Genomic DNA, 12,998 nt, shown 5'->3' with positions numbered 1-12,998 from the left:
ACTCCATTAGCAGTAAGTAATTACATATGTTTGACACATGAAACTTGCACCGAATGTAAATTTGAGCAAGTTGTATCAACTAATACATGATCAAAACAGCCACTGTCATTCCATATTAATATTAATATGATTTGGATAAAATCCAATGGTCATTGTCAAGCTAAAATTGGCTTATTTCACAGAGTGGAAGGAAGTTTTTTGATAGTTTTCCTGTTCAACCAAATGCTTAAACCATATTTCTAGCATAGCTACATTTCTGTTATTAACTTTTCCCTTGATTTATTTTCTCTCTCTCTCTCTGGTAATAAAATCTTTATCAAGTCTACACAAAAAACATTAAGTTTATTACTTTGAAAATTACAAATTCCCTTGACTCTATTCTTCATTCACAGCGTTTCCATTTTGCCATCATTGTCCTAATCTGCTGCAGATCCAGTGTTTTTAAGCATTGAGAAGACTTTCTCTTGCTTGTGGTAACTTCATCAATGTAAAATCATTCTGTTGTTAATGTATCATTTCAGAATGCTACAGAATGCGGTCAATGCTATTTATTACACTACAATTGTGAATTTCTAATATAATGAAAGCTTGACTCAGAGAAAATGTCTTTCTGAAAAAAAGGCTTACTATGTCTATGCTGATTGTCTCTTTTCTAACACAAAGACACTTATTTAAATTCAATGATATATCTCCATGAGATAAAAATAAGTAATACTTTGAAAAATTTGATTAAAGGGGATTTAAATAAAATGTTTTGTCTAGACTGTATTGTCAAGATCACTATTTGCTCAGACTTTTTTTCTTTTTTTAAAACGTTTTAATTATGGATATCTTTGCTCACCTCTAATTTGCACTCTACAGCCAGCACTGTGCAGCTATATCAAATAACCCCTAAAGCCTGGTTTGGGCTTTCCCTTAATGCTTTGACCGTAGGCACAGTTCCTATAACCTGCAGTTAATGCGCAAACACAGCATCTCAGTTTATCAATTCAGGTCAGTTCAGTGTCATCACAACACAATGTATACAAACATCTTCCACAATATGCAACAAATAACAGTTTCCATGCATGACTTCTATTCAAAATGAAATCTGGTATTAAAATCAATCATTTTCCAATACTAACCACACATTATCTCTATAAAGAGTACATATTCATGCATAAATCATAAATTCCATTTATCTGTCTTTTTTATTACAGTTTAACACATAACGCTTTTAAATATTGTATTAAGACATGACTCTGGAAAGAAACATCTGAACATAAAATTACCTCAAAGGACTGTAAAAGTATGAAAAGTGTAAACTCCGGGGTCCTTTATCAACCAGCATCAGCTTTCAAATTCATTGCCATAACATTCATATGTCTTCCATGAACGCATCAAAGTATACATGCCACCTTCTGCAAAATTATAATTTAACAGTATAAAGCTTCAAGTCACAATTTCCAAAACTAGCTAGTATTTTATCACATAAACTATACATTAATAGTTGAGGTATTTCTGAGAAATTGTCAAAAGCTTGCACGGTCTGTGTCGTAGGGCCACCCGCAGTGTTTGGATTTTTGGTGTATTCTTAAAAACACTTTGCAATTAGGAAAGCCAATCAAGTACCACTGAAATGTTAGTGCACAGGTTCTGTGTCAGAATGCAAATGTAGATAAATGATTTTTTTTGGATGAATAATACTTCTTTTCACAATACAAGTGATTTTTCTTTTGTAATACATTGGCTAAACAAACTCTTTGCTTTTCTGGTCTATCTGCCTACATATCGTTGCAGTATCAGCATTGTGATCTGCTGCTCATTTAACTAAATATAAATACAGAGAGTACATGATGTGGGATTTTATCCACAAATGAGGAAAGCCTTGGAGCCAAAGGTGTGCAGAATATTAATACTTCATTAGGTACATTTCGTGCAAAAACATTTTTCAATCTTTAGTCGAGTGTTACCACATGTTTCTGCAAAATAATGCGCTGGAAACTCTTGTTTGTTACACAGGCTAATTGGGGCTGAGTGTCAAAAACGTGCTGCATCCCTTTGTGCAGCGCACTTCACTGACTCCAGTGTACAATCTGGCCACTACTACATTCATTTAACTATCTTCGATTTTTACAGCTGTGCTTCAATCTTTTTTTTGGATGCTGTCCTAGAAGGAATGAACACTATATCACCAGTCACACTTTGTCCCTTTGGCTGTAAAACACATCAGCTGAGAACAACATTCACCTTGGTATGAACATGGAGAACACGGTCTGTGTTATGGATGGCTGTGAAACATTGCCATTTTTTCAGTCCCGACTCATCTAAAATTCAGTGTTACTCACTTAATTGAAAGCACCTATACTTTCCCAATTACCCTGGATTCAATGGGCGACGGAAAAAAACACAGCCCTTAGTTTAAATGCAATTCCATTTTTATTTAAAATAAATATTCCTAATCCCCCAAAAGAGTTAGCCTCAATATGATCTATGTTGTCTAATCTTTATCATAGCAATTCTTATTTTTGAGCAAAAGTATTTTAAAATGTAGGATGAGTAAAATCCATAAAATAAATAAAACAGAACATTCACACAATGCATTTTGAAACTCAACAAATAGGATTTTGTTTACTGGAAATATCAACTTTTCATAACCTTCAAACATTTAAGCTTGTGTTTAAAAATGCAAAACATGTGCGCTAATACCATATATTACCAGGGGCTATAATTACTCAGTTGGGAATCGAAGGCAATATTCTGGGGGTATATTTTGGCAACATAACTTGGATAACCCAGCTATCAGATTAAATTAAGGGCAGTGCTACCCCCATCTTCCCAATTGCCCGAGTGCGACTAGAATGGCTTTGCCCCGGATTAGAATAGGTACAAGAGGATGTTGGTACATTAATGAAAGGCTAAGCAGAAAACTGTGTTTCCGAAACTGAGGTATACACAAGTTTCAAAGCACAGAGATCTTCTAATACTCATCGCTTTGGTTCAAGCAAGGCACTCGTCTTGTGGTCACTCTCTGCTTGTCATCTCCTGTATTACTGTAAAATGTTGAGGACTTGTTTTAATCGGAGGGTATATTTCTAATCTACAGGATGGAGAAGGTATGAATGCGGGGAATGATTTAAAACGCAGATCGTGCAAGGAAATCTTTGGTATCAGACGTGATTTTAAAATCACAATTGAAATTCAGTGAGGTAGCCTCTTTGGTTCTCACTATAAATGTCTCTACAAAGTTCACAACTGGAAGCTTTTTGCTTCCTATTTAATACTACTAGATTTGGTTAAAGAATCAAGCTTTACCACATCACAACAAGACAGAAACAACATTAGAGGAGTTTTAGCGAAAAACTGTTCAGACGTTCCATCTGTGCCTCTTCAATAGTATCTTAATATTTATTTTTAAACAATGTACTATCAGTCATCATGTTATTACTCTTACATACCAAAAGCTTGATTTTGTTTCTTGGTTCTTTTCTTTTGTGACTCTGGTAAGATTTTACTATAGTAGTGTGTAGTTTTTTCTTCGTCAACAAGGTGCCTAACTTTCACAGCAAAGCAAATTAGTTCATTGAAAAAGAACCTTATTATTAGATGGTACTATACCCGCATTTTTAAATCCAGTTTCCAGTGTTGTCATGCCTCATCATAAGGTATCACGAGGCATCTAGAAAAGGTTTTTGTGAAAAATTCTGTTTTGTATTGTATATGGCACAAGTCGTCTTGTAGGCATTGCAACAGACAAGTCATGTGGTACCATCCTATGTATTAGCATTAAGGCAGCTGTTGCTATTGGCACAAGTTTTTCTTTCTCTTCATTTCTGCAACTAGCCATTGAATAAGAAATCATTTGCGATCTTTATTTTTTTGAGGGGAGAGGGTCCACTCAGTATATACTTTTGCGTCTTATCTTCTTTGGTAACAGAGACATTTAGGAAATAATTCCATCAAGACTTAAATATCAACAAACACTTCTTTAATATGTTTAGTCTATGACTAGGTCATTTCCTCATACAGGCTATTCTATAATGACCTTTATAGTGCGAGAGTTTGTCACGAAAATTACCCGAATATGTACTTTATGTGCTTCCAGACCCGCATCAACAGCTAGTGACACAGTGCAACTTATCTCCCGACCAGCTCCTTTATAACCCTGGTTTGGAGCAAGGTGGACACGTGTCTCCGATTTGATTTTCTTTGGAATTTATTTTAAAAATCATGTCTATTTGGTTTAAAGCCTTTTTTTGGTTTTGTCTTAATTCCAGAGTGCAGTAGTAGCACGGACTGCGTGCCCGCTGTTCCTCTGTTTCATGCTTTGGTAAAAGTGCTTGCAGCTGATGCTGGTTGCCCAGCGGCGGTCGATGGCTCATCCAACCATCTGTCCATGCTTCGCCTGCGAGCGTTCATGAAGAAGTTGCTGACTGTGTTGAGCTCCAGCCCCAGCTGCTGGGAAATTGTTATCTGCATTTCTTTCGATGGCCGCTTGTTCTCCTTAAATATGGCGATCAATGTGCGGCGTTGAAGATCGGTGAAGACAAGCCGTTGTTTCTTGGGTGTATTGTTCCGATCTCTGTTCTGCTCCTGCTCTTTACGCTTGCATGCTAAAACAATAAAACAAGAGAAAAAGTAGTTTTCAATTAAACCGAAATTGCCAACATGATAATTAAGGATTCAGGATGGAACAAGTGGGGAAGGTTTATTCCGCTTGAGCAGAGCCGAGGTTACAATTCACTAACAAGAAAATGCACAAAAAAGGTTTCCCGTTATTTTGTAGCTATTAGTTACAACTCGTTAGCATTTCTGAACCTGTGGGTCACTTGGTGCAATGTTCTTACTTGTAAACAATACCTTCATCTTCAGGACCGTAAATCTGTTCCCGACAATGCATGCAAAGTATTGGGTTAGACTAACCCCCAAATCCCAGATAAATTATACTACAGAGCTTTGCATTGTTTTGATGTGATTTTTCTTTGCATAAAATCAGGAACTAGTTATATTTTAGATCCCCTGTAAATCACATCTGCGCATCTTCAAACATGTTATTGTTTACACAAAGTAAAACTCCTACCATGTTTGGGGAGACTTTACTCACATAACTCTTGCATTCCTATAATTGATCAGCTGAAAACTCATCCTTCTAACACTTCTGGCTTCCATCCTGTTTCTTCCAAACATTTGTTACCTTGAGTCTTTGCTAATTGGGGCATTAAGGGTTGTGGGTAAGACCTAATTAAACTGGTGGAACAGGCTGGAGTCTCCTCCTGTTGGCTTTCCTTTTCATTTCAACCTTGCTCTACCCTTCATCCTTGTTCTTAAAATACAATTTTTTTTAGTGGAATGTAAACCATTGTCCAAACAATCCAATTACCCCAGAGAATGACAAGAGATGAAGACTTGATTTTATGTGTCTATAACATCAGCAGTTTACAATGTACCTTTATAGGTATTGGTGTTGAGATATGCAGCAGCTGATACTGTATACATTGGGAAAGATAGGATCGAATTTGCAACATTCAAAATAAAGGCTTGCAGGTTTAAATACATATTCCAGTTTCTGAATCTTCAAACATGTTTCACTTGCAAGATTCATGGAACAGCCAATTGTTATCAAATAAATCCGGTTAAAAAATATCGCAGGCTTTATCTGCCAAACCACATTGGTAGTAGGTGGAACTTAATTTTCTATCATTTCTGTTTTGTGCAGAATTAGAAACTTGGACGACTCAGAATGTGTGAAGGTGCAACGTATACAAGACCTGAATATATGATATTCCAAAGGTTTCCTCAAGTGCCTGCACTAATTCTGTAGACTTTGACCTAGAGCAGACTCTGGTATAAACTATTCACTTTATTTTTTTCTAATTTTAACATTTAAGCCAAAATTTCCAAAGTAATTTTCAAACTAGTTATAAAAATAAATCTTTTCCACTCATTTTATTACACAGGCAAATTTCTCTTTCCAAAGACAGTGCTGACTGCAGAAACTCCACAGCATTGCACACAACTCTGTGATCAATGTACAGCACTGCACTAGATGTGTTTAGAAATTGCCTTCTGATCTGAATGCTTTTTAGGTGGCTATAAATTCATCACAAGCTCTTGTTTGAATAGTTTTGAGCATTCGAAGATGCTTCACTAATAATATTCTTTCATTCACCAGAGAGCAGCTCCTCCAAATGCACTGAATTGTAAATTGTTTTGTCACGGGAGCTACTCAATATTGGGTCGAGAAATTGCGACTCAACCCTCTGCCTGATTGTCTAAGAAAAAGAGGAGGAAAGCACGTTCACGTTAAAGACCAGAGATTTCCAGTGTTTTTTTAATGTGAATTAGATCACAATAAAAAGGACAACCAATGAGAATATAGGAACATAGGCACATGATTAGGCCATTTAGCCTCTCAAGACTTCTACCGCATACTATTAGATGATGGCTGATTTGTACCTCGACTCCAATTACCTGCCCTTGCCCCATACCCCTTGATACCCTTATATGGTATATACACTACACACATGTAAAATGGTATGGGTTATATAATTTAATTTTATTTGAGAATACCCTTAATTTTAATAATCTGCATTTGATATTGTGCTTCCTAACACTGTCAAAATGTTTCAAAATGGCTTTATACAGAATTTGCTCTAAAGTGCTGTGTGTGTTTTGTAGATGAATAGGGCAACCAATTAGTGCATAGCAAGATCTTACAAACAGCCAAGAAGTGAGTGGCCAATTTTATCTGGAGGATTGTTGTCGAGGACACCAGGAGAAACTTCCTTCTCTTTTTCTAAATAGTATTTTCTAAATAATATCGAAGTTCGCAATTATTAAAATGTATTTGTTAATTTNAAAAAAACTAAATTCACAATCCTCTGGAATGGACCATTACATTCTCAGAAGAGGGGTGCCAAGGAAAAACAGCAACCTCTTCCCAAACATGTTCGAAGCACCACTCTCTTGTTCATTAATTTACAATTCATGATGACTGGACATTTCAATGAAAGATACGAGTTCAGCATTTGTCTTCCGAATTGTTGGGTGCACAGCCAAAATCAATTCATTGCAAGTGTGAATGAGAGGTATGAAAATTTTTTGTAATTAACATTTTTAAAATGGGGAAGTTACGATAAAAACAATCTTTAAAAATTTAGACAGTGACAAGATGTAATGTGTTAAATTATTTAACAAACTAACAAAGTCTTATAGTTTTGGGAGGTGCAATGATACTTGAGTTCTGATGACAGTAACATTGGATGAAGATTCATGTGGAGTCCTGTAACTCAGTGGTTAGAGAGCTCGCCTTGCTACCGAGTGACCTGGATTCAATTCCCGGCTGGTTGAAACCTTGGGCAATGTATCCTTACTCCACACAGCTGATACTAATCCCTCAAGAAAATAAAACAATAATGAATTGGTTATTTCAATCCACGACTGTTTGCGAGACACTGCTGTGCACAATTGGCTGCCACGTTTTGCCCACAAGTATACAGTCAATTCACTTTACAGTCTAATCTGTGAAGCGCTTTGAGATGTCTAGAAGACGTGAAAAGCACTATATCAAATGCAAGGATTATTATCATTATTAACATCAGTAATAATAGAGAATTGTAACAATTGCAGTCAGAAGCACCGGCATGATCTAGGACAGGGAATCATGACTATTTATTCATTCTTTTTATTAACATTCTCATTAAACTAAATTGTGCTTTTGTATTCCCAGGTACACCACAGTTACTCTAGCATAAATGGAGGAATGCTCAAACTTGACTGTAGTGAAGGGATTGAAACCACATCCTTATTAATAACCACAGACATCAATATGTTAATCCTGCACCACATACTCTGTTCCCTAATCTTGAATGTTCACTGCAAAGCTAATAATTTTTGTATTCTTTTAGCAACAGACTATATTTTACAGGTATTCACCCTTGCAGTGCAGATCAGCATTTGTTGCTTCTGCTGAAGAGAATTACAATATTCTTGTCCTTCAGTCATGCAATTGATTTAGTTTTGATAGGGGTTAGTTTTCCATCACATAATGTTTCCTTATTCAAAAAGGGGACATATTTAAAGATAATAATCTCACTCAATCAAAGAAACTGGATTGGGAAAAGTAAATGAAAGAAACCTAGAAACCAATTTAATTCTTGAATGTTCTATCTGTCCTTTTTCCCACATTAGACTAGAAACTATTCATTTATTTATAACAAGTAAACACTAAGCCTAGCTTTTGAGAATATACTGAGCACTTTGCTGATAAAGCTTAACACAAATCTTCCCAGCTCACACTAATTACTGTTCTGAGAAAAATCAATTCGACTGAGACGAAGAGCTATTTACAACGAATGTCTAAACCGTTCCCTGTCCAACTCACGCACACATCGTGTATATCAGGCAGAGCAAATCAGCACAGACTATTCTGTGCATTCAAACCATTTCATTTCCGCTAAAGAAGACAGGCTTTCAAACTTTGCAAACTACAATACAGATATACATTTATATAGCGCCTTTCATGTGGGGAGGACATCCCAAGGTGCTGGCTCTAGGATGCTGATGTCCCAAAATAAGTTTGATGTACATAATGTAAACAGTAAGGGACAGGAGTTGCAAAAGTCCATTCACTCAGGTAAAACTGGGTTTGCAATATTTTCTATTTATTGGGGTATTTTGGGGTTCCTCTATTTTATCTCTATACTTTAAGACTTTGTTCTCCACCTGCCTCCACATCAGGATCCCCAGGGTTCACCCTAGGTGTCTCTCCATCACTCTTCTGAAGAGAGTCTCGGGTAAAGAAGGCTTCAAGCGCTCTGGGATACTACCCTGCGTGAAGGGCGCTATATAAATGCAAGTTGTTGTCATTTTCAGGTCATTTGATCTCATTCTTCTAGAATATCCATCCTTATTACCTTCCCATTATAGTATCAAGCTTTACGGAAATGCATCCAGTATCTGTCCTAAGATTGCCTTACACAACCCTGAACCTGTGACCTTTCGTGCTACTGTTGTGGGAAATCTGAACTGAGTTCTAATGGAATTTCACAGCTTCTTACTGCTGTATCTTTCATTTTTGTTTTCTTCTAAGCCTCCTGCAGACAGCATTCCACCAATTGTTAATGGCCCATTCCCGTCTCTCATCATATGCAGTTTCTACCTTTCTCATAATGTTTTTCCCTCTCAGCCTGCTCATACTTGCCTTTTTAAGTCTTGTCCTGTCTGTGCCTGCCCAGATTCCCATTAAAGTCCTGTGGCACGATTGCAAAAGAGAAGGGAGTTTCTCTTGGTATCCTGGCCAAGAGTTCTCTAGATAAAATGAGTCATTGATGTATGTAAAATCTATGGAAGTCATGCCTGTTTGTAGGATGTTGCTTGTGTGCAAATCAATGTGTCCGCCAGCAAAAGACAGGGTTACTACACTTTACAGCAAATGTTGTGAAGCTCTTTGAGACATTTTTATGATGTGATAAGGCGCTATAACAAATGCAAGGAATGTTATTCGGTCCAATACAGAAGAATAACCTTGTGCCAGGAAGACCCCAAAAAGAAACATGATCCCCAATATAAGACCATCCGAAGGGGAGACAGGTGAATGAATTTCAGTGAATGAGAGTTATTTCTCAAAGACAAAGTATTGACTATTCACTGTGTCTTAAACCATTGGGACAAAAAATCTTTGTTATTTGTTTGCTACAATGATAGAAATGGATCAGAAATACATCATTGTGAAATCATCGTCTTCTACCTCTTCTCATTCCTCCAAAAGAGGTTCATCAAGACAGCAGCTCAGGAGTACAAGTACTTCAAGTAGAAAATCAATAATATGATTAAAGGTGATAACGTTAATGATAATTCACTGTAAAAAGTGGAATTTTGTTTTTCAAAGAGGATCGCTGGTAATAAGTATTTTTGAATTTTGTATCGACCTAAATGTAGTTTGGAACAATTAGACGGGTTAATATCAAGACTTGATAATCCACTGGTAACATATAGATCGTAAGAGATTTAAATTATTACTAGGGTGCAAACTAACCCAGTTTACAGGATGTGGATAGAAAAGAATTTAACTCCTTGCATACAATTACATTTTCTGATGTGCAACAAATTCATGATCCAGTGTTTAGTTAAAGCCTCATTCTCTATTTTATTTCTTTCTTTCATTCAGATAATTTCCACTGAGATTGCAAAGTGTAGGAAATCACAGGCGACAACTCAGCCTCCTAAATTATGGATAGAATAGGAGGACATGAATGCAAGCTCCTATTTTAAATAAAAGCTCATAAAACAACTCTGCTGTTTTGATACCAAAATACAGCTAATGCATTCAGCTTGATATTCAGTCAGTTGCTGAATAGAATAAACAAACGTATTCTCAATGGAGAGGTTTCTATTTCTATCGTTCAGAAAGACATAAAAACATTCATGTACTTGCACCATCCCATCTACAGCACCCTCCATTGGGTATTTTTTGGATTGTATTGTACAGCAACCTCTGTAATAAAGCTCACACATGTGCCCAGATCACACATAAGGATATGAATTACATTGTGTACATTAGATTGACTGGAGACTGGGACATAATATATGTTCGCTGCTTTCTGTACTCATCAATTGAAGATGAGTAGGTGTTCCAGCTCCAAAAAAGTATCTAGTCATTCCCTTTAAGTTACAAAAAGCCACACAGAGAAATGCATGAACAGTACAAGGTGCAGGACCAGAGGTGTGTAAATTGTCAGCTATTTATCCAACAACAACTTGCATTTACATAACGCTATTCATGCCAGACGGCATCTCGGAGTGCTTGGGTATCCATTGGGTATACTACAAAATACCTGCACATAAATCTAAGTTGCTAAATGCAGTATAATGAAATGTTACCCAGCCAATATGAAACATTGCATAGAACACTTTGTTAACTGTATAAAATAAAATCTGATATTCACACTTTAAATTGGGTTATACGTACATAATAATAATCCTTTCATTTGATACAGTGCATTATCATGTCTTTGAGACGTCTCAAAGCGCTTCACAGAATATATATACTGCAAAGTGAATTGACTGGATATGTTGTGGGCGAAACATAGAATAGATGCCTCAGGATCTGGTGTGATGTGATCATTTGAATATAATCACATGCTTTCTTAAGCATGTTATATTATGCATGAAAAATCTAGTATGTGATGTGATAATTATCATCGGTAGCAATTATGACATCACATTTTCCACCCAATATAGAGAAGAATTTTTCAATTGGGAGTCATTTTACTCCATGTGCTAGACTGGAGACTCCAATCTGTAAAGGTTAAACCATTCCACTTTCAACATGCAATAGTGTTAACTATAATTAGAAAAATCAATGTCTAAGACTGTCTTTTCGACAAAAAAATACTTTCATGTCAGCATTTGAGAAGTTGGCTTTTGCACTACTGTCAACAGAGACGAACAGTTTGCTACCCACAGTGATAAATATTCCTCAGGGAAACATAGTCTTCTGCGTTCTAAATTGGTTCGCAATCCAGTGATCAAGTCTGCATTGCTGCTAAATAATTTACATCTGTTACAGAAAATAGTCTGCCTAATAACTACCAATTTCCATGGAATGGAACTATTGGGAGTCAATTTTGCCGTATTTCTTAACAGGATTTCTTAATTAAGAAATCTGGAAGTCAGTAATGCTGACTCATGGGATTGCTTCATCTCAAACTATTTCCGGGCAAAGCTTCCTGGCGTCAGGATGACATACGTAGATATCTCTGTTTGCATTTTCTAATTAACCATTCACATTAAAATCTTAACAGAGATGCAGTATTTGGACTATTTTTCTTGATCATTTAAAAATATATTTGTTTAAAATGCCTTCTTTCCATTTTTAGGTTTCCAATGGTCTCTTTTGAACAGGAGAGCAAGAAGTTAACAGGCACCATTAGTGTTCATGTGCCATTGACTGACAATAAACATGACTGGGATGACACAAGCAAGGCTTCGTCCCAACCTCCACAGAGAGCAAGACGACACAAATGATTGAATTACTGAGATCCCACCTTGTGTTTGGCTTTGGTAGATTAACTCTGTACCCCCACCACACCAGTCCTTGCCAGACTGCACTGGCTCCCAATTACTGAATGGAACAATCTCAAGACTCTCTCTCATTTTCAAATACCTTTATGCACCTCACTACCTCTCCGATTTGATTACCTCCCACTCCCCTACCCGCTGCTTCCACTCAGCTGGCTCTGACCTCCTGTTCGTCCCTCATCACCTCCACTCCACCATTGGTGACTGTGCCTTCAGCCACTACGCCCCAAACCTCTGGAACTCTCTCACTCAATCCCTCGGCTTGTCCCTCCTTCCCCACCTTCAAATCCCACCTAAAGACCTTCCTTTCTTATCGGGCTTATGGTCACCTGCCCCCCTCTCTCTCCCCCTGGCATGAGGTCAGACTCTGCCACAGTCAAGCACCCCTGGACGCTCCCCACATGAAGGACTCTATATAAATGCAAGTTGTTGTCGTTGAAGTATTGGCAAACAATAGCCCAAAAGCCCTTCTTATACTCAGGGCAACAGCACAAGTGAAACATGTTAAATACTACCAAGCAACTAAATGATCAAAACCCAATTTGTTTTACTCCTTCTGTCCACTCTCATGTGTGGTTGATAAAATACGATGTTAATAATATTGTCTGTTTCAGTTAGATGATACAGCACTATAATCACAAGCTGGAATGATTTTATTTAACTAAAAGTGGCGAGATGACAGGTAACTGGGGTTAAGACCAATTAGAAAAAGGAAGCTTATCAAGTCTCATGCCTTTCGCAGAATGATTGTGTTCTTTAGCAGAGGCTTCATGATTCTCATCAGGGAACTGTAAAATAGTAAAATTATCGGACTTTGAGATGGTCAGTAACTACCATCCTTTCAATAAAAAAGATGCTGATCATATGATGTCAGAGGAATCTTGAGGATTAATGTATAAAGACTGAAATTGATACCGATCTGTGTTACAAATCTACAG

At 37.0% G+C, this 12,998-nt stretch overlaps 1 protein-coding gene across 1 annotated transcript in view; it reads right to left on the bottom strand.

Annotated features, from left to right (window-relative positions):
• Positions 1 to 4,186: 4,186 nt before the first annotated feature.
• onecut3b (one cut homeobox 3b) overlaps positions 4,187 to 12,998 on the bottom strand; it is a 36,011-nt gene continuing 27,199 nt past the window's right edge. Inside the window, exon 2 of the mRNA XM_007910741.2 lies at positions 4,187 to 4,592. Within this exon, the coding sequence (XP_007908932.1) occupies positions 4,300 to 4,592 (293 nt within the window). The 3' untranslated portion in view covers positions 4,187 to 4,299. The remainder of the gene's footprint in view (positions 4,593 to 12,998) is intronic.

Source organism: Callorhinchus milii, unplaced genomic scaffold, assembly GCF_018977255.1.
Source record: "Callorhinchus milii isolate IMCB2004 unplaced genomic scaffold, IMCB_Cmil_1.0 Scaffold21, whole genome shotgun sequence".
NCBI lineage: Eukaryota > Metazoa > Chordata > Chondrichthyes > Chimaeriformes > Callorhinchidae > Callorhinchus > Callorhinchus milii.
This window is presented reverse-complemented; position numbering and strand designations above follow the sequence as displayed.